Source organism: Rhododendron vialii, chromosome 5a (assembly GCF_030253575.1).
Source record: "Rhododendron vialii isolate Sample 1 chromosome 5a, ASM3025357v1".
NCBI lineage: Eukaryota > Viridiplantae > Streptophyta > Magnoliopsida > Ericales > Ericaceae > Rhododendron > Rhododendron vialii.
The window spans coordinates 29,500,618-29,523,142 of record NC_080561.1 but is presented as its reverse complement, the minus strand read 5'-3'; the positions used below and the strand labels follow the sequence as shown (position 1 = coordinate 29,523,142).

At 37.4% G+C, this 22,525-nt stretch overlaps 2 protein-coding genes, 2 long non-coding RNA genes and 1 other non-coding gene across 7 annotated transcripts in view; 1 reads left to right on the top strand and 4 right to left on the bottom strand.

The window, feature by feature from the left end:
- Window positions 1-751: 751 nt before the first annotated feature.
- The window catches only part of LOC131327382 (uncharacterized), a 55,049-nt gene continuing 33,275 nt past the window's right edge, over window positions 752-22,525 (bottom strand). For 2 of the 3 annotated variants that reach the window (XM_058360520.1, XM_058360517.1), the window contains exon 8: window positions 752-876. Coding sequence is in view for 1 of the 3 variants with exons in the window: in XM_058360519.1 (XP_058216502.1) it covers window positions 905-1,075 (171 nt within the window). In the remaining 2 variants the exon portion in view is untranslated. Of the gene's footprint in view, window positions 1,076-22,525 lie in introns of all 3 variants that reach the window. The other variant, XM_058360519.1, reaches the window with a different exon arrangement.
- Window positions 12,386-13,204, bottom strand: LOC131327383 (protein FAR1-RELATED SEQUENCE 12-like). Its single transcript, XM_058360521.1, has 2 exons — window positions 12,524-13,204; window positions 12,386-12,447 (listed from the first exon to the last, which is right to left on the bottom strand). Exon 1 carries the CDS (start codon window positions 13,201-13,203, stop codon window positions 12,631-12,633), a length of 573 nt encoding a protein of 190 aa, XP_058216504.1. The 5' UTR covers window position 13,204; the 3' UTR covers window positions 12,386-12,447; window positions 12,524-12,630.
- On the bottom strand, window positions 13,828-15,313 carry LOC131327385 (uncharacterized). The gene is made up of 3 exons (XR_009200288.1): window positions 15,092-15,313; window positions 14,740-14,800; window positions 13,828-14,649 (listed from the first exon to the last, which is right to left on the bottom strand). It is a non-coding gene; the product is annotated as an uncharacterized LOC131327385 (long non-coding RNA).
- On the bottom strand, window positions 17,302-19,633 carry LOC131327384 (uncharacterized). Its single transcript, XR_009200287.1, has 3 exons — window positions 19,466-19,633; window positions 19,329-19,387; window positions 17,302-17,724 (listed from the first exon to the last, which is right to left on the bottom strand). It is a non-coding gene; the product is annotated as an uncharacterized LOC131327384 (long non-coding RNA).
- On the top strand, window positions 21,016-21,123 carry LOC131328122 (small nucleolar RNA snoR100). Its single transcript, XR_009200403.1, has one exon. It is a non-coding gene; the product is annotated as a small nucleolar RNA snoR100 (small nucleolar RNA).

Sequence of the window (22,525 nt, the reverse complement as noted above, 5' to 3'; positions counted from 1 at the left end):
ACGAGGGCGAATCAAAGGCGACAAGCGCAACGGAGACGAACGTGGGTGAACAGGTGCGATCGTTGGTGAACGATCGCGATTGACGAAGGAGGGCGACGATGAAGGAGGGCTGATGATGACGAAGAAGGACCGGCGACGAAGAAGCCCGACGACGATGAAGGACTCTCAGTCTGGTTCGTTGGGTCAATGGCTTTTTTTTTTCCTCTCTCTGGTTCATTTTGGAAATGGGGGGAGGGGGGGAAGGGGGGGAGGGGGGGGAGGGTGGACGAGTTTTGTAATGGGAGTAAATGGATATATTTGACATGGAGGAAAATACGGAGATTGAGAAAAAAACGGGGCAATTTTTTTTTTTGAAAGGAGGGGTATATTAGACTAATTAGGGTTATTATATCTTTACTAATAGGTTAGTGGACTTAGGAGGTTACAGAATTTAGAAGTGGACTAGATGGGTTTGAAAAGTGCTATAATGGACTTATGAAAAATTCTCCCAAAATTCTTATCTAAACGTCATACAGATTGGTGCAATGTGTTACTCCGATTTCCCAAAATAGATTTTTGACACACTACTCACTTTCAGCCAATGCTTCAATAGTTTCATTGTCCATTTCCTCAACAAGTCCCACACCACATGAACTCATATTCAAAACATCTAAAACAAAACTATTTTCTGAAAGACCACACAAACTAATACTTAAATCATCTAAAACACAAGTAATTCCCAAAAGAGCAAAAGATTAGCCTTACTTTTGTGAACAAGTAGGTTCTACATTTCAGAGAGAGAGAGAGAGAGAGAGAGAGAGAGAGAGATTAATTACAGTTTTCCTACAAGAGGAGGGGGGAAATGATTGCGGGGGATGTGCCAAAACATAGTTGAACCTAAATGTAAGCAACATTTATAGTTTTCTCAATAACATATGCAAAAGCCCACAGATCTTCCCTCAGACATGGCCTTGGCTAGTTTCGCCCATGCTCCTTCGTGGCGACGCAACGTTAGGATGGTGTTAAGAACAACCCATCTGACTTGTGAATCTGCTTTCTTTTGAGTGAAACCCAAACCTTTTAGCAGCATATCCAACTGTTGCAACAACAAAAACTGCCTCAGCTATGCGACCAAATGAACTTGTGTAACCATTATGAAAGAAATCAAAGAAGACCATTTGTCGTACGATCAACAAGGAGAACTGAACACTGCCCTAGGATTGTGCCTAATTGAAGTTTACCCACCGTGTAAGCAACTAAAAAGCCATCAATTTTTGCCCTGTGACGTCAACAAAGTTGCAGTGGATCAATAACAAGTATGGTGTGGTTTGGTGTATTTGCCTATTTGGGAATGTGCCTCTAGTTGAATAATTGAGTTCCTTTTGACATGGAAATGGTTGAAACTTAGTTGACCAAAAGGAGTAAAGACAACAGAGACTGCAAGAAGATTTGTTTCTATCCTTTAATTTCCTTTTCCACAGATGTGTATACTTCACCTAATGATTTTGCAAACAATTAATTTGGAACGTTTCTGTTGCTAACCAAAACACCCGTATACTTCTTTTCTGTCATGTTCTCAGACAGAAATTTCCGTAAAATCTCAAGTAGCAAAAGGAATAAATGAACTCACATCAAAAGCATTGAGGATGAGGCACTGGTCTGCCAATTAGAGGGACAAACCCTTGAGGCTCTCAGTTGGGCTGGGCCAAAACAAATGTTACATACCAGGAGATTTAGAACATGGATCTTTCATGGTGTCAGAGTCAAGATCATGCCTACGCTGAGGTAGGCATGTTGGTATCCCACGTCAAATGTGAACATTTTTTAGGATGGACTTGTAAGACGGTGCATGAAACTTCCAACTTGAAGGCACCTTTGGGCTACATGGAGCGACACTCCTATGAGGCCAGAACCAAAAGTAGACCATACTTAGAGGAGGCTGAGCCACAAGTCTTAAAGAAAGTTTCCTTATCAATGATCATATCAATCGCATCGTCCTAAAAGATGTGGCAGTGGTTCCAAATGAAAGGCAAAGAACAAAACCATGTCAAGAGGGAGGGGGTAGGAGGTCCATGATGAATATATAGCTTTTGGTTTTTGTCATGCCTCCATAAGAACCTTATACTACAACAAAAATCAAATTTAATAGCATGCGAAAAACGCTATTGAATATCATAGATAGCGCTCCGGAGAACACTGTATTAGCCAATGCTATTAAAAAGTCGACTTTAATAGAGTTCATTGCAATGGTATGCGACCTTTTTATAGCTTTCTTTGCTCTTTGTCTTTGACATACTTTTAATAGCATTTTTTGAACGATGTCTTTGATAAACTTTTTATAGCGTTTTTTGAACGTTGTCTTTGACATACTTTTAATAGCATTTTTTGAACGCTGTCTACGATAAACTTTTAATAGCATTTTTCAGAATGTTGTGTTTGGAATACTTTAAATAGCATTTTTTGCATGCTAAGTTTGAGATTCTTTTAATAGCATGTTTGTCATTGCACCACTCATCTAATATTGTTTTTTATTGCATCCAACACCAATTGTGAAATAATTTTTAAAAAAACACAAATTGTAATTTAAAACTTCAATGTTGCCATTGTAATTAAACAAATTCATTCATGGGGGCAAGTATTCATTATACCAACTTTGGAAACAACTCAAAAACACAAATTACATGAAAGAGTTACAAAAATTACAATGGATTCATAGAGTACCAAGATGTCCAATGTTACCAAAGGTAGCCATGAACAAGCTAACCAACATATTGAGTTCTTTACTTGAAAATTTCCTATGCTACAAGCTTGTTGAAATGTCATGGTCTCTCTTGCCTCCCAAAGCCAAGCACATGGAATTGATGCAATCTTCTTGATTCTCCTGTGGTACAAAATTTTGGATCAATAGATGGGTGTAGAATAAGCTCATGATTCACAAAAGTATTCTTACTATAAAAGCACAAGCATAATTGAATAAGTGGATCACTACAGAAGTGCATCATCAGATGCATAATATATCTTAGAATTACCTAAAATATTGCTTAGTACTTGCGTATAAGTTATCAAAGGGAAGTTCAATAAAAAAAACTCACAAAGGTGTGTAACTAAGCAATCGGGAAGCAAGAAAGGTAGGTCACAACCTCACAAACATACATAGAAGGAGGGCTTATGGATTTGACCAAGCGTCTCCATTCTGTAGATCTTTTTAGGATACCTGCAATAGTGTTGATTCCTCCTTTCAACGGTCAACACTATATCCCAAGCAAGAGGCACATCAACATCATCGTTTTATGGATCAGCTCGCCAAAGATTTAGGACAAAACTATGTTAAAAACCATGTGGTTGTCTAAACTGGTCTCCAATGATTTAGGAAAAAACCTGTAAGACGAAGGGCAAAACGAAACAACTAGGTTAAAAACAGACTTGGGTACTTTGGGTCTTACTAGTAGAAGCATGTTTATTCTGCAATCTTCCATTTCTACCTATCCTCTGTAGCAAGATACTTGTATCTTTAACCAAACTAATACTCTTTTGAGGAGTGACGTACTATTTACTAAGCCCTAAACATAATATGTGTAATCATCTTAATCAAGCATAGGGAACATATGTAGCAATACATATGTGAAGCATGCCTTGCAATACATATGTGTACAAACAAAAATAAGCAGCCAAGTTATCCATAAGGAACATATGTAGCAATACATATGTTGAAATGCTTCACACAAGCATGGATTTTCTCGTAACCCAGTTGAAATGCTTTCAGAAATTTCTAACTGTGTATAGAGTCTAGCAATACAATATCCGCAAGGAATATATCACATAGTTTCTCCAGAAGACCATCAAACTTGTCATCGGTCCACCCATGAGGCCATGATCAGTTTTAAGCTTGTACAAAGTTACAATTGCTGAAAACTTTGTGTAGTTTAGGCAACCTTTTTTTTTTTTTTTTTGATCATTTAATTTAGGCAACCTTGGTATAATGGAGTTTATGCATCTTCTAATGATTTTGGGAATTACTTGTCTCTTCTTTCTTGAAGTGGTTCAACATGCTCTCTTCCTGATAAGATGTGATCATACATACCTAGTACAAAGTTATAGTAATTCCAAGTGGATGTCATAATCGAGAGTTGCATAGAGTTATTGAGGCGGAGAGAGAAGTTTGAGATCCAACATTCTTGCAATTGCTGAATCTTACACTTGCGAAATGATTTGACACACTCAAAGACCAAAAAATGAACTTCATGAACTGTTAAGTTATGGGTGTAGTGTGCTATTAGTTTATAATTAATCTCTTATGTAAATAGATTAGTAGATAAGGGTGCAACGTGTAATTAATTCTTTACTCTTGTATAACTTAACGTAATGAGAAAACAACTCTAACTTTTGGGTCTTAATTCTAGCGTCAAACTTTACATGGTATTCTTTTTTCTTTCACTCGTCGATGACCACTGGTACAGTACACCCACCCACCGACTATATCTGGCGACAACACCACTAGTCTCGCCAACCACTAGCGCTGCTCTTTCTAACCATTGGAGATCCTGAGAGGTCCAGCAGTTGACTGGGTGGGGACCTTTAAGTGTTTTCGGTGCCAAAGAAGACAAGACCTATCGATTTCAGAGCTTAGACCAGCAACCTAGCCTTTGTTTCAGGTTTTTTAGCACTCGAAACAGTTGGTTTAGATATTATATTGATCGGGCTTTTTCAAAACTGACTGGACCAACTCGTACTTTGCAAACTATTGCTAATTTTCCTCTAAAATCCACTAGGCCTGATCATCCAAGGTCATTTCTGTTCTTTTTTGAAGTTTTCTTGGGATACTTTCTTTTTTCCAGACACCTTGTTAGTAGTTTGTCACTGTTTGTCCATTAGAATGTCGGAGGATAAACAAAAGGCTTCCGCTAGTACAAAGGATGAATTGAGTCGTGTAGGGACTCTGGACAACTGTCCTCTGGATATTTGCCATGTTAAGTTGGATGGTACTAACTATTTGATTTGGTCTCGTACTTTTACTTTGGCTATTGAGGCCAAAGGGATGTCAAAGTTCATTGAGGGCCCTGTTACTCCACTTGTTAAGGCTGTCGAACTCAAGAAATTTAAATCTTAGAAATCGTTAATCATGACCTGGTTGTTTAATTCTATGAGAGCTGATATTCGTCATACTTTTCTGCTTCTTGACACTCCACATAAGATTTGGACTACTACAGTCCAAACCTATTCTCAACAGGGTAATGATGCACATTGTTTTGAGTTGAGGAAGAGACTCCGTACATTGGAACAAAATCATCAATTCGTCGTTGTGTACTTTGTTGACATGAGGTGGAACATGGCAGGAATTTGATTATTATCAGGGGTTTTAGGCTATTTGTTTTGTTGATACTGCTAATTGGCTGAAGAGATTAAAGAAACACCGTGTTTATGACTTTCTTGTTGGCCTTGATATGGAATATGATCCAATTAGAGTGCAGGTGTTGGGTCGTGTTCCGTTTTCATCTTTGGGAGAGGCATATGTCATTATTTAGCAGAAGGAAAGTAGAAGGGGTGCTATGGTGCATACTCTAACTTTTGATCGTTCTGCCTTGATTGTCATTCCTCAGGGTTAGTTTGGTTTTAGTGATGGACTTGTTCCACAAAGTGGTATTGATCGTGAGTCACTCTGGTGTGATTATTGCCACAACACTGGCTATATCAGGTGTCACACCCTTGATTTTTTAAACACAATTATTAATAACTTTCATATATAAAATTATTGCAATATCCTACACAACTCCCACAAAATATCACAATATAGGGACTCTAGCCCAAATTTTTCATAGATGGATAGATCACAAAAAGATTAAATTTGCTATAGTTCTTTGAGGTCCAAACAAAAATGAAAATAAAGTTACAAGTACATTATCTTAGAATAAATATGATTTACAAAGATGATAAAACAACCCCTTCAACCTAACTTTCATTGAATGCTTGAACATGCACCAAGCACTCCAAGATATGTACTGACTCTCGATCGTACCTGAAATTAAAAGGTTGAGCTACACTAGCCCAGTAGAAAAATTTCTAACCAACTCTACATGCTCCTAATGGGATGATAAGTGCCAAGAAAACAATTTAATAAGAACAAAAATCTTTTGATTAAAGGAAGAACTTCTACGTTATCCTTACTTTAGAAAATATTGACTCTTTTTCACTCACAAGAACTGCACGCACGCATACACATCTTCTTCTTAAAGTTTCAGTTTGCTCGTACCCACATCAATTCATATTACTACATTTCCTTTTGCTGCTATTCGGAAACACTATGGGTTAACAACCACTTTCTCTTTCTTGTTCTATTTTTTCTAGCCAACCCCTCATCCAAATTATACACCACACATAAGAGGGAGAAAACACATGCTTCGAATAATACCACGTTACAACATCAAAGGACTCACACTCATTCCCAAATCAACCTTTCAATACTCATGTTATCCTCTATGGTATTCTCTATCGTATCCCCCTTTAACAAGTTCTCGTTTACTCAAAATCTCTTATCTTTGTTTTCCTTTATAAATCTAAGGTGCAAGGACCACTTTAAACCTCCCACCATGGATTACACCACAAAGTATCAAACCTGCATTCATACCAAACAATTACCCAAACTGATATCAAGACAATGAGTTACAATGAATGGAAAGTCTATAAGAAAGGAAAATAAAGCAAGTATTGACGGTTCAAATAGTCGAAGTTACCAACTCAAGTGCAGAGTTCACTGTTTCTCATATGAACACTTATCGGTTATCAAAACCATTTTCATATAAAACTTTCCATTTTTCCCAACTCTCTTCATAAATCACAAACTCTATTTTAGATAATAATGACATGCAACTATAGTATGAACAACGACATCATTTCGTAATTTACTCACAATAGTATGCATTACCCACCTCTTACTGCAACGACCCGCTCCATCTTTGTACAATATTGTCCGCTTTGGACGCCCAAAGCCCATAGACTTCCCAGTGAGGTCACCCATGTAGAGACCCGTATTTTTATTTCAATAAATTTGATGTTGTATAATTGCTTACGTAAAAAGAAATATGATGTGAATATGTGAATTGGGTTCAATGTGCTCGAATTTGAAAGTTTGGGGGTGTTAATATGCTTTGCCTATGTGTACATATATATATAAGGGAGTGTGTGAGTGTGGAGGATAAAACTTTCCCCAAAACACACCCACACAACTCACGCCCCTCTCTCTCTTTCTCTCTCCCGTCCGACTCTTTCTCTCTCTTGCTCTTTCACTCTTTCAAGCTCAATACTCCTCAAATCCGTAGGGATCTATTCCTCCTTCACCTAATAACCACGATCTTGAGTTTGTATCGGTGGACTGGAATTTGGAGGAGGTGTTCTCGGTGGATTTCGGGTCAAGGATAGCTAGGGCTTGCTCGGAGTTCGTGAGTTCGGCTTTGATCTTTGAGGTAGGGATTTCGCACTTCTATTATGTGTTAATGTGATGATTTGGTGTTTGAATCATACCTTAAATCGTCGGTTTTGTTGCTAGACTTGTTCTCGCGAAATCTGAAATCGTGCGCTGAAAACCCAAGTCCTACCGGTAGGAGTTTTGGCCCTACCGGTAGAAAAGCTGTCCAGAAATGTCATTTTCGTGAAATTTTGGTCTCCTACCGGTAGGAGAATGTGTCCTACCGGTAGGAAATGAAAAATCAGCATTTTTGAAAAAACTTCGGAAGGGCATAACTTTTTCATCCGAACTCCGTTTTGGGTAAATTTTATACCGAAATTCATGTGCCGGAAGTCTACTTTCCAATGGTGGTGGTCTCATCTCCTAATTCTTAACCAATAAGATTTGGTAGCCAAAATAAGATAGATAGGTCCGTAGATGTTGGAAAATCCTTTTCCTTAGAATCGTTTGGGTGAGAAATGGATGTTCTTAGGTCTCCTAAGTACTTAATTGAGTGGTTTGACGAGACTAGTGGTATACTAGGCTTTGTAGTGGTCGTTGGGTTCCGTATGAATCCTTTGACACCGAAATGAGGGTTTAGAGAACAAAAGGAATACAGGTGGGCTAAGATTGTATGTGTTAACATGCGATATGAGGAACGAACATGTAGAACACTCCTTTAAGTTAAACAATGCTAGGCGCGGGTACATGATACATTTTTCTTATGTTTGATATGTGCTACGTCTCTTGCGTAACTTGTATGGTTGCATGAGTTGTAAGGTAGAAGTCTATGATTTGTTGTGAGAGAATATCCCTTGAAATGTGAGTGCTTGTATGGTGATGAGAAACTAATAACATAATGATGGCAAGTTGATTGAGATGAGATTATCCGAACTACTTCTATGTGAATAACTATTCGTTGTGAATTCATTATGTGTGATTGGGATCAATGGTTGAGTTGTGAAGTGTATTGGAGGAATTATGGTACGGTGACCTATATGATGTGATGTGATTCTGTTCCTATAATGAGGGAGGTACTTGTAGGGAGTAGCGGGACTCCACAAACGGCTCGGGAAGAGTACTCGTTTATGACGTGTGACGTGGATTTTGTAATGGTGATTGATATAAGTAAATGTAAGGGTTTGTTGATGAATATACAATAGAAGTGATTGATTGTCGAACACTACCATAGAGACATATATCGATAGATTGTTTTCTTTAAACGTGTGTTGTTATCACTAAGGTGAAGTCGGGGAGCGGATGGAGTATTCGGAATAGGATATTGTGGTTAGCCTAGAACCTTGGTGTTGTATTATCATGAACGACGGTGAGATATCTATAATCTTCCATTCCGTTTTGAACTTGAGACATAGCATACCTATTTTGTTCATTCTGCCTGTCCTCCCATTTGCATCTAATGGTTGTGTAGATTTCTCTACTGGGCTAGTGTAGCTCAACCTATCATTTTTCAGGTGTGATCCCGGAGCAGTAGCATGGAGTGAAGTATATGCATTCTAGTGCATATTTTCGGAAGAAGGGGTAAATGAGACTCATGGACATTTTGGCAAAACATATTTTGGGAATGTAATAGAATTTTAATTCTATTTCTTTTAATGATGTAATCTGTTCAAACTCTTAGAGTTGGATATGTAATTTAATGACTAGGACATGGTGGACTCTTTTGGGGTATTATGTAAAAAAAAAAAATGTGAGGAGTTTTATTTATGAAAAACTATATTTATTTATGTTGAAAATCGAGGGCGTGACAACCCATCCCTGGATTATCCCAGGATGAGCACGCTTAACTGTGAAGTTCTTATGCGATTTGGCCTGCCCTCACGGCTTTAAAAGGCCTTGTACAAGTAGGAGGGATCTTTTCTTATAAACCATGACTTGCCCCCTTCCGTCCGGACGCTTCCTGCAGTATCGCCAACCACCGAAAAATGGGGTGTCAAACTTACGTTGCAATCTGCATTACCACCCATTGCATTGCAATAAAGTATTACCCATTAGTTGGGTTTCTGCATTACCACCCCTTGTGTTGCAGTCTGTATTACCACCCCTTGCGTTACAGAAAAGTATTACATATTAGTTGGGTTTCTGCATTACCAACACAAGCCACCCCTTGCATTGCAGTAAAGTATCATCCATTAGTTGGGTTTCTGCATTACCACCCCTTGCATTGTAGTAAACATCCACCTTCCAATTTTCTTACTACAACCACTTAACCACATTAATCAAACAGCTTCACCATCAAATATTTCTCTAATCTCAGTACATAACAAAACACACCTGCAACTCAAGGATCAAATAAGAATAGATAATCTCATCTCTACAATGTCAATATGAAAGTCACAAAACCCCAAATCTATAATGTAATAAAATTCTCCAGTTGTTCTTATCAATCAAATAACATCAACATCAAATCATTTTTGCGCATATCAATACATCAACAATACTTATCCTTTACACAACATAAGTTCTTACGTGTGTGTGTGTGTGTCTATATATATATATATATATATCTATATATAACAATAACCATCTAATGAGGACGCCCTTTTCTTCCTAAAATGCGGACGTTGGCTGTGAGCCGTTGGATGTCATCCAACAGTTCAGATTTTAAAAGGGCAATTCGCGGGTTTAAAATGATATGGGTCGGGTAATATCCTTCCCGGGTTCCCACACACGGGTTAGAACCCCCCAAAATCCCCTTTCACGCCTCATTTGAACGACGCACGAACAGAGAGAAAAGAGAGAGAAAGAAGACGCCGAAGATAGAAGACGAACGACGAGGTATCTCTCTCTCTTTCTCTCTTTCTCGGTCAAATTGTTCAACCCCCAATTTTTAGGGTTTTTTTGTTATCGAAAATCTGGTTTTTTGTTTAGAGTTTTTGTTTTTTTGGAAATTTGATTATGCTTAAAGGTTTCTCTCTCTCTCTCTCTCTCTCTCTCTCTCTCTCTCTCTCTCTCTCTCTCTCGGTTTATTTACTGCTAATTGTGTATTCAATTGGATAATTAACGAAGTTTGTTTCAGTTCATCTGTTTTGAGCCAGAGAATTTTCCAAGCTGCATGGCTAAATGTGACAAAATCAAAAAACCCAAATGTTGCTCTTCTAAACTAATTAGGCTATGTTCTGGGTTTTTTTTTTTCTGTGTATGTGTTGTATTTTATTGTGTTGAATCAGTTTTGAGCCGAAGAATTTTCTGATTTATATTATTTTTTGAAATTAGGGTTAACAGGAAATCAGATTGAAATTCAATTTGTGGATTTTGTTGTGGAGCGAGAGTTGCACAAAGAGGTCGCGATCGATGCTTGTTTTGATTCTTTCTTTAATTGGCATTGCTGGTTTTTTTTTCTTTTTATAGTACTAATTTCTCACTAATTGTGCTAGTTAGCCAAGTCCGTAGTTTTTGTAGTGTCAATTGCATAATTAGCTATGTAGCTAGCTTGCCATGGTTGCCTGGCTTGTTCTTTGATTTTGATCTGGTAGGATTTAGTATATTTAGTTTCCTCCTTTGTTGTGATTTTATTCAAAAAGAGTTGAAGATGATTTTACTGGATTTTAGAGTTTGCAGATGAATCGATGAAATTTTGTTCATTTTTTGCATGCATGTTAAGTACTAAAATCCTGTTCTCTGTTTATTTGCTTATCAAGTTGATTTTTTTCTAGGAATGGCAGAAAAGAGGTTATATTATGTTGTTTTTGTTGGAAAAGTCCCTCGAATCTATGATAGTTGGATGGCTTGTAGCAAACAAGTAACTCGCTTCTTTGGGGCCATGTTTAAAAAGTATCCCTCATTGGAAGAGGCAAATAATGCTTGGACTGCGTATGTTGAAGCTCGTTCCAATGTGCAATTACTGTCTCCTCAACTTGCTCAACTCCTGACCGGTTATCCACCTTTGCTCGTACTCATGCAAGCTAACATGGATGACTAAACTTTTTCCAAGCTGCCCAAACATTGCGTGTACATTGCAATGCTCTTAGTTGGATCTATAATAGGAATTTTAATTTTGTTGATCATGATGTATATTTTCTTTTAGTTGGTTTATATAATGGTTATGTTTGACAAAATTTCTAGCTTGAAGTGAGATACGTTTGGCAATTAGTTTAGTAATTGGTATAATGTAATACTAGTAGGTTGTGGTAGGTGTTGGTTTAAGACTAATTACTGGTGTTTTGGGCTGTTTTGACTCCTGAAATGGCATGGTGAATGCCGCTTTTCTGTATGAGAGAAAGGAATGTCACAACTTTGCCTCGGCTTCTATATAACAAAATGTGATATTTATGTGTATGGTTGGCGTATGTTTTAGCACTTCTTATCCAGCTTTTGGTTGGCTGTGTTCTATAGGTGGATGCTCATACAAATGTTTTGTTTAATCTAATCCTGCAATTTTCATACGTTCTTCTAAACATGGTGTTGTTTTGTTTAATTTTAGAGGCACAACCTTAACCAGAAAATGAAGCTAACAAGAACTTCAAATCATAAAGTTACATCATCAATTAGGGGTAACCTTTTGTCCATATTCATAATGAACTCAATACGAAAGCAAAAAAAAAAAAAAAAAAGAAGAGGAAATTGGATATACCCATTTGCTTTGTGAACGCCTACATTACAGAATTCAGATAGCCATGCATTACTCCCTATTTCAGTCCAAGAAATCAAAACACTTCTCTTCTCATTATGTGCCCAATACTAATTAAGACACAACAAGGATACACAGAATGCAATTTTACAAACCCATATCAACAGCACTAATTTCACTTAGAGTTGGGCTCCATTTGAAACATTAGTAGTTGTCCTAACTGTGACAACAACAGTTCCAAACTGCTACACCAATCCATCCTGCAAGCCGAATAGACAATATTACAAATCCATCCTGCAAACCGAATAGACAATATTATCAATAGAAGAACGTGCAAGTTATATTATAAGCATTTTATAATAAACACTTACAATCATTGGCATCGGCATAGTCAATGCCGTCGTTGTCATCTTCGTCATTCAACCTAGCATTTTGCGAAGAGCTAACAAAAAAAGAGAGAGTATTAAAATGCAAACAATGAAATAATTATATTTACATTACAAATATTAAACACATACGTGCTGAGAAGTTTTGGACAATTCCTTTTGTCGTGCGATTGCCCTGTTAACCCACAACCGTGACAATGCCTAGCCTTCTTGGCAGCCTTCTCTTTCCCTCCTTTGAGTCATTTACCACAACCATTTGCCCTCACTTGAAGCGGTTCTTTCAAACAATGGTCACGAATATTCGGCACTTGAATAGCACTCCTTTCACCATCTTGGCTTACTTTTTTCATGTCACACATCTTCTTATGACCCGAACTCAAAAGTTCTACCACAAATTCTGTTCCATCCTCAATTACCATGGCCTCATCAATTAAAGTAGAAGCAAGTTGGAAGAGTCTATATCGCCGGTCTAACAAAGACGTGTCACATATTTCTTTCATTCCCGAACCCAAGTCATCTCTAACTCGCATCGCCTTTGCTGATTTTGTCCACCTCCGCAAGATGTATTCATTAGGCAAATCTTCCATTTGCATTCTACAAAAGTAAGCCAACATATGCCAACAAGGAATTCCAGCACATTCAAACATCTTGCAACTACAACTGACATGGTTTGACGACTTATCTACCACAACCTCACGAACCCTCGAACCACTCCCCTTTATCCTATTAACGACGTACATAACCCAATGTTCGTCCTCATTTGTTGCCATCACCTTATAAGCAATATTTTGAAAGAGTTCATCTTGAAACATGTAAAATATCTCAATTGTATAGAATTCACTCATCGTCGACTCCATGGGTTTGGCCTCTCATTGACATCTTTATGATCCTTATCCAACTCATTATACCGTATACGTGCAAGTGCCCTCTCAAACCACGTCACAAAGTCCAACAATGAATTTTCTTTAGACACATACCTTTTGAAGAATTAATGAGTAATTTCGGCTCTTTGACTACTAGTCATGTGAGCAAAAAAAATGTGTCTCACGTATGCGAGAACCCATCTCTCATGAATTTCGTATAAGTTTTGTAACCAATCATTACCGGATAAGTTAGATTTCTTTACCACCTCTACCCATCCAACTTCAAACTGTTCAGGAGTCTCGGAATTCCATATACAATTCTTGAATTCCTCATAATGTTCTTTGTAGACTAATGCACTTATTCTTTCGGAAAACTCATTCGTGATGTGCCACATGCAATACCTGTGAAGCATATTCAAAAGAGCACTAGCAATTGCTTTTGTCATTGCAAGATCCTGATCATTATGATCATTTTGGGAGGGCCTGTAGGCATTGCTTTCAACCATTTCTTGAAAAGCCACTCAAAAGTCTCAGTTGTTTTATTACATAAGAATGCACACCCAAAAAGAGTAGTCTGTCTATGGTGATTAACCCCTAAACTAGGTGCAAAAATCATAGAATAACGGTTTGTATTATACGTAGTGTCAAACACTACCATGTCCCCAAAATACTAGTACGACTTTCTAGAGGTTGCAGCTGCCCAAAAACAATGTGTCATCCTATCCTCATCATCTTTCTCGATTGTAAAAGTAAAACCGTCGTTCTTTACTTTTTCAGATTGAAAATACTCGTACAGCATATTGGCGTCATGTCCGTCTACCATCATCTTCTTATCCCTTTTATAATTATACAAATCTTGTTGTGAGCAGCCAACATTTTCAAGACCTCTCGATTCCAACTCAAATATAGTCATTTGTTGACAAGTTGGCACATTTGTTGCTGACAATTGTTCTACTAAAGCTTTTTTGGCAGTTGACACGTTACGATGGAATTGAAGCATATGCGTCCTCCTCGGAGATGTAAGTGGGTGATTATGACCCCTCGAAAAATTGGGAAACAACATACTTTTCACCCTTCCTCACAACAGCCAATCTTGCACGACAATTCTCTCTAGTTATCCCCTGACGCCGTTTGTTTGGTTGAGTACTTTTTTGGACCGTCAACCCTTGTTTGAAACAACAAAACTCCTTCCTAACGATTACATTTACCTCGGCTGTACTCTTTCTGCTAGAATGTGATCGAGTACCAAATCCACCTTCTTTAGCATAACGGTTGTAAAATTCTTTAACTTTCTGTAAACTATCAAACTCTTGATTAATTTTGGGTATGAGGTCATTCTTAACTTGGGGAGTGTAAAGTGCTTATGAAGAATTCGTAGATGATTTACATAGCATACTACAATCCAAAAGAAAAAATAATATGGACACTGTTTGCATACTACAATCCTAAATTTCTTAACCCGAGGAGGGAGGAAGAGAGACAGACCTTGGTTGTTGGACGGTCGGTGGTGGCATAACACTTTCTTCTTGTCGATCGGTCTCCATAACTGGTTGGGGAAAAAAAATAGACATGAACAGATTTTCAAATCAGTTCGAAAATTCTGATTTTCAAACAAACCAATGAACAGATTCTATGACCCTATTGTATTCATGATTCACTCGAGAAGGGGGGAAAAAACAGCAAACTGAAAAGAAAAAAATTCCGGTGTGTACAAACATATTCCTCCAGATGTGATTCACTCTCATCATCACCACCCTAACTCGAAATTTAAAAAAAAACAAAAAAAACTAAACAGTTAACGAAAACCCTAATTTTTTAGTCAAAGAGAGAAATCAACCTTGGTGCGTCGTCTTCACCGTCACGTTGTACCCACGTTCGATTTGTTCTTCGTTCTTCGGAAAAATAACATAAATTCGAAAAAATAGCATAAATTAGGAAAAATAACATAAATCAGAAAAAAAAGATTTTCAAACAAAATAAGATTTTCGAAACAAAAATTAGATTTGCAAGGGGAAAGGGTTGTTCTTGTCGGAAAAAAAAATTCAGATTTTCGAAAGGAAAAAAAAAACCCTAAAAATTGGGGGTTGAACAGAGAGAGAGCTCGTGAGACGGCAAGAGCGAGATATACTTGGAGGTGAGGTTTTGAAAGGATCTGAAGAACAAATGAAGCGTCTTCGTTTGTCGTCTGTCTTCGTTCGTCTTCTCTCCCTCTCTTCTCTATCTTCGATCGTCTGTTCAAATGAGGCGTGAAAGGGAATTTTTGGGGGTTCTAACCTGTGTGTGGGAACCCGGGAAGGATATTACCCAACCCATATCACTTTAAACCCGCGAATTACCTTTTAAAATCTGAGCCGTTGGATGAGATCCAACGGCAGAAGACAGACGTCCGCATTTTGTAAAAGTGAGGACATCTGCGTATGAAGCTTAGTGTGTGTGTGTCTATTTATATATATATATATATATATATATATATATATATATATATATATATATATATAGGCGGTTCTAGACACTTAAAAAAAAATTCTCCCAAGTTCCCGATCAAATTTTAATGATCCGAGCCGCTCAATGTAATCAGAATGTGATTTTAAGGGTGCCCATGAGAAATCAGCAAAAAAAAGACCGGGAAGGGCTTCATTCGAATAATTTTTTATTGAACTTTATTGAACAGTTCAATAAAAAACTGCTCAAATCAAAGCCCTTCCAGGTTAGTTTTTTTGCCAGTTTCTCGCGAGCACCCTTAAAATCACGTTCTGAACACATTGAGTGGCTCGGATTATCAAAATTTGATCGGAAACTATGCGATTAAGATTTGGAGGTTTTTTTTAAGGATTTTTTTAAGTGTCCCCGGAACCGTTATATATATATATATATATATATATATATATATATATATATATATATATATATATATATATATATATATATATATATATATATATATATATATAAGGGCAGTTCAAGGGACAACTAATTAGACACCTAAAAAAACACCCTAAATCTCAATCTTAGTTCCCGATCAAATTTTTATGATCGGAACCGTACAATGTGCAGAATGTGATTTTAAAGGTGCCCTTCGGAAATTAGCAAAAAATATGACCAGGAAGTGCTTGTTTTGAGCAGTTTTTAATTGAACCATTCATAAATATAAGCTAAAAACTGTTTAGATCAAGCCCTTCACGGGTTTTTTTTAGCTGATTTCTCGCGAGTACCCTTAAAATTATGTTCTGGTCACATTGAGTAGCTTGGATCATTAAAATTTGATCGGAAACTATGATGTTTTTTTTTAAGTGTCTAATTAGTTATTTCCGAAACCGCCCCGTATATGTATATATATATAGAGAGAGAGAGACACCCAAAAAAACACCTCATAGTTCCCGATCAAATTTTGATGATCCGAGCCACTCAATGTGTTCAGAACGTGATTTTAAGGGTACACGTGAGAAATCAACAAAAAAAATGACCGGAAAGGGCTTGATCCGAACAATTTCGAACAGTTTTTTATTGAACGGTTCAAATAAAAACTGCTCAAATCAAGCCTTTTCTGGTCATTTTTTTTGCTAATTTCATGCGGGCACCTTTAAAATCACATTCTGCACACATTGAACGGTTCGGATCATAAAAATTTGATCGGGAACTATGAGATTTTAAATTTGGGGTGTTTTTTTGGGTGTCCCTTGAACCGTCCCAATATATATATATATATATAGCAATCGTTATACTTCCCATTTTCTATTTCATCGACAAACTAGTCATCAATCAATAATGTACCCCGGTAAGTCAATTAATCCTTGGGAAAACAAAAGAGGAGGAAAACCTTAGCCCCTGGCAGAATGCCTGAACCCTTATAAAACTACTAGTACAGAAAGGACATGAAGCAACTTACTAACAATATGAGAGACTTTCAACTTTGAAATGACTCAACCACTTGAAAAGCATCATTAATCACAGGATTGGGGAGAAGAAGTTACAAAGCATCATAATGAAAATAGAAAACATCCATGATCCATCATTAACAATTGGAGAAGGTGTACAAACATGCAAAACTTACCACCAGCATCCAGCAACCATTTGTCATCATCTATATAAAAAAGACTTTAACACATGTATAAAGAAGCTATTGATCAGACAAAGAACGAACTAACTTTTCCATGCTTAACCAACAATAGTGATAAATCTTATCCATCAAAAAAGACAAGGACAACAAAGTTTCTTCTGGGGATGTAATCTAGATTCTAGTCATTCTACCCAAAAAAGAGAGTTGAAACCTGAGTCCAAATAGATAGTTCTCCGTCGAAGAAGCTCATTAACGGCATCGGGCTCATCAGAATCGAGGTAACCAAGTGGGCGTAACAGAATAGTTGAAGAACAGATCTGGACAGAAAAACCTCAAAGTGGTACAGATTGCCAATAGATGGAATTGGATAACTCGCTTTTGCCAGCAGAGAGACCCCAAACCGCTAGATCTATCTGAAAATCCAAAATAATTTTGTAGAAAATCATCAACAAATTAATGTGGCATCAAAAAACAAGTAAGCACAAGGACTCCATACAAGAATTGGCCAAAGAAAACAACCCAACAGGTACATTGAAACTCTGAGCTTATTCTGCAAAGTTGTTGTCATTCAAAGTATTTATGAAGATCGAAAATTAGCAGAGTAAACCATAACCATGTTCACTAACTTGTTATTCTTATTCTCCTCCTAATCCTCCTCCCTTCAGTTAATTGGTAAGCTTAACTTGTACACTCAGGAATCCAATCCGTAATGTACTTTACTGCACTATTATTGACTAAATGAAACTACTATTCTATGATTCGTTTATTGACTAAATCAAAGTTTGGATAAAAAACATTCATACTTTCACCGCATGCTACTAATTGAAAAAATCAGCATTGATTTGTATGCTTCAGGAGATTAAAAAACGAAAGTTATAATTTCCTCCTTAATGAACTTACTCACATTTCTCCATGCATTCCAATTCTGATCAGTGTAGTGTGGTGTAGGAGTAGGAACTTCTAGGCCCCTTCCCGGCAGGATTTGCCTTTACTCACTCAATAAGAATACAAATTGTGTTCCAGGCTTCGTTATTGGCCAATCGTATGAGGTTTCTACTAGGTTTGAGAACGAGTTTAGATCCTTAATTCTTGAGGCTTGTGGGCATGGGCAGAGATACTCATCATTCGACTAGACTTTACCATTTCATAAGAATGAGGTGATATGATCGACGCATGACCTCTTTTTTCAGAATAGAAAACCAAATAGTAGCCTGGAGTTTATACAAATTCCCCTAAAATGAGATCTAGTACTACAATAAATCATCACTTCCCACAAAAGCTGAAGGTTTTTAGGAAGTGGAGTAAACTAGGCATCTTCAATTAGTTGCAAAAATAGCACCGTTGACACGAAGCACTTGTGAGCCCTTTTACATGTATTCCAGCTTTGATGGTTGTTTTGCAATAACACAACTATTGAACTACATCGGGCAAAAATTGGTGATCTTAAACTCATCCTGGCATTATATAGCCAATGGTTATGAACCAATCAAAACAAAAGCCCCAATATTGTTGAATGAAAACATAAAACCCAGATAGTAAATCAAACCCTCTAAGTGCATATAATCTGTGCAAACCCTAAATTCAATATCAAATCCTAATGAATGAAGATCAAAAACCGACCACTGAAAAATCAACCCCTATTTGGATCTATTGCAAAGCAGTTTCAAAATAAAATAGTTTTTCCCTTCTCAGCAAGTCGACAAGTTAGCAAAGCTGAAATGAGGTAGGCTGAATGCAAAGCATGATCTTTTCTAGATATGAAGAAGCTGAATGAAGATGGAGTGGGGCTCGACTGAAACTTGTCCAAGGAATACCCTATTTGCATCCATCATATCTCCTAGGGCACAAAAGTTTGTTCAAAACCAAGCCTTAGGAATCATATATATATGGCAGACAGTTGCCCCAAATACTGTCGAACAAACTATAGAATGGAATCACGAAGACAGAACGAAAAATCAATCCAGATAGTAGGGTGTGAAGGTTCAGATTTTCGGAAAATCGAGTAGTAGGAACAAACCTTTGGGTGGAAGACAGAACGAACTCAGGATTGAAATCCTCGCACAGCAGTAATTGATCCTGAGGGAGCAGAAAAACGAGAAGATTAGTCGATCATTATGGTGTGAAGGTTATTGAAAACTAGAGGAGAAGACAAACCCTAGCACAGCTGTAATCAATCCACCCTCACCAACACCGCTTCGCACGAAGTGGATAACATAGCGCCATCTCACGAAATGATTGAAATTTCAGAGGTTGTGAGAGAATGGCACCTAATATTTAGGTGCACGCTGTAGAAGAGAAAGAAGAACGCTATGTTAAACTCTTCCAGGTCCAAACAGTACGTGTTCTTCTATTTTAACTTATGAACGCTATTAATTGCATCCCTGTAATAGCATTTTTTCAAAAATGCTATAAATTTATGCTATTAAAACCCCTATTTGTTGTAGTTAATTAGGAAATGTTTGTAATGCATAGGAAACTGTATAACCATCGAATACTGTTGAAGTGACTCATTCCTAAAAATTTGGAGGCATTAAAAACAAATAAACTGTTGGAGTTTTCATTTCTATCTAGCACCAACACGTTTGATGATAAGAAAAGAGCTCCAGCGAGAAGGTTGCTAGAGGTCTCTTGTCGAAACACTATCATGAAAGAGAAATGCCATAAGGTTAAGATTTGCCAAGGCATCCAACTCAAAATTAGTTGACCACGAGCAGACAAACCGCCCAGAGTCACAACCTCTAACAATTTCCCACGTGTGATTCCTAGCTCGCACGTGGATAGACAACTGATCAGAGAATCTCATTTAAAAGCATAGCTATGATACCATGTTAAAGCATGATCCAACTCAAACTCAAATTCTAGTTTTGGAGATGATAATTAACCAATTTGGGCAAGCTTTAATATGACCTATCACCAATAGATGAGATGCCAATGATCTATAATGTCGTTTGACTTGAAGATATCTTCCATTAACCTCAACTGCCATAATACAGAAATATTCGGTTTCACCCACTAGCTGAGTCAGCAGAAACATGAGCATAGTTTTCTAGAGACAATTCATAAGTAGAAGCATCAGCATAGTAGTTGTGCTCATTAAGCACGACATAGCAGACATAAGGGTGAGCATAGTTTTCTAGAGACAATTCATAAGTAGAAGCATCAGCATAGTAGTTGTGCTCATTAAGCACGACATAGCAGACATAAGGGATTAACAGGGAAAGTCTGAAGGATAATGCTATGGTGTCTACCCTTACAGTGTCCTCCGTTATGCCTTGTGTGGTTCCAAAAAGTGGTTTATTATGCCATTTTTGAAAAAGTGTTATGACCTAATATAATAATTAAAAAAAATTATGCCCCTGAACCACGAAATGGCATAACATGTTATGCCATTGTATGGATCAAGGGCATAATCTTTTTTTAATTATTATATTAGGTCATAACACTTTTCAAAAATGGCATAATCAACCACTCGAAGGCATAACACAATCACCCGAAGGCATAACACTTTTAAAAATTATTACAAAAACGGCATAACATAACCACTGGAAGGCATAACAAAAAACCTTTAGGAGGCCATAGCATTTGCCAAGTGGGAATGTCACTAAACAAAATAGTACTGACATCCTTATAAGCAATAGACCCCTAATTTGTGGTAAACTTGTTAGTCTTACATTTTCGTTGTGCATACCGATACTCTGGACTATCAATGAAGGAAGCATGGTAATGTGCATATAAATTGATTTGAGTCTTTAGGCCTACCCTCTCTGATGCCATTTGGCTTTGATTTGGGGGCATGGTTTTACAACAAAACGTCCTTGTAGCTCCTCGGTTCTTGGAGGTTTAGGGGGACCACTATTTTAGTGGTATTCTGAGAGCAGCCACTTTGTGCATATATTGCCAAAGGTTAGGTTTGTCTCCAATCATCCCCCGCCCATACCCCCGATGATTGGGGACTAGATGAGTTATGTTATGTTGTTGTAGTTATCTGCTCTTTGCATCTTAAGTTCACAAATTCTCAGGCTCAATTTTTCGCTCTTCTCATTTACGTATTTTTCTTACAGGAAAAAGGGGGAAGAGAATGGTATTAAACTTGTTAATATCTGCAAGGCCTCCCTCAGCCTGTCCATAGAGAAGATATTCAGTTGCAACACCTCCTAGTGAGATGCACAATAATTAGAATGGTTTCCAATTCTGAGCTCAATAATGTATGGGACAAATTTGAAATGTCTCTGTGCAGCATTTGTGAGATGAGAAAGAAGGAATCATACTGTAGCTGTTAGCTGCTTTCCAGCATTTACCTGCATGACGATAACAACAGTAATCAAAGGATATAGACGAGAAACCAACAAAGATAATCAAAAAAGGTCAATCGAAAAGAATGATATTTATTTCTAGTTACCTAGGGCTGATCTAATGAGATAGTACTGGAAAGAGTGGTATTTACTTGTGATTGCCTAAAGAAACAAGATGGTATAATCTCTCGTGGAAAACAATTTCAGTTATCTTGCAAAAAGATCCCATGTCGAGACCACTTTTTCCACGTCCCATCACCACAAATAGTAGGGTGTGAAGGTTCAGATTTTCGGAAAATCGAGTAGTAGGAACAAACCTTTGGGTGGAAGACAGAACGAACTCAGGATTGAAATCCTCGCACAGCAGTAATTGATCCTGAGGGAGCAGAAAAACGAGAAGATTAGTCGATCATTATGGTGTGAAGGTTATTGAAAACTAGAGGAGAAGACAAACCCTAGCACAGCTGTAATCAATCCACCCTCAGCCAACACCGCTTCGCACGGAGTGGATAACATAGCGCCATCTCACGAAATGATTGAAATTTCAGAGGTTGTGAGAGAATGGCACCTAATATTTAGGTGCACGCTGTAGAAGAGAAAGAAGAACGCTATGTTAAACTCTTCCGCGTCCAAACAGTACGTGTTCTTCTATTTTAACTTATGCACGCTATTAATTGCATCCCTATAATAGCATTTTTTCAAAAATGCTACAAATTTATGCTATTAAAACCCCTATTTGTTGTAGTTAATTAGGAAATGTTTGTAATGCATAGGAAACTATATAACCATCGAATACTGTTGAAGTGACTCATTCCTAGAAATTTGGAGGCATTAAAAACAAATAAACTGTTGGAGTTTTCATTTCTATCTAGCACCAACACGTTTGATGATAAGAAAAGAGCTCCAGCGAGAAGGTTGCTAG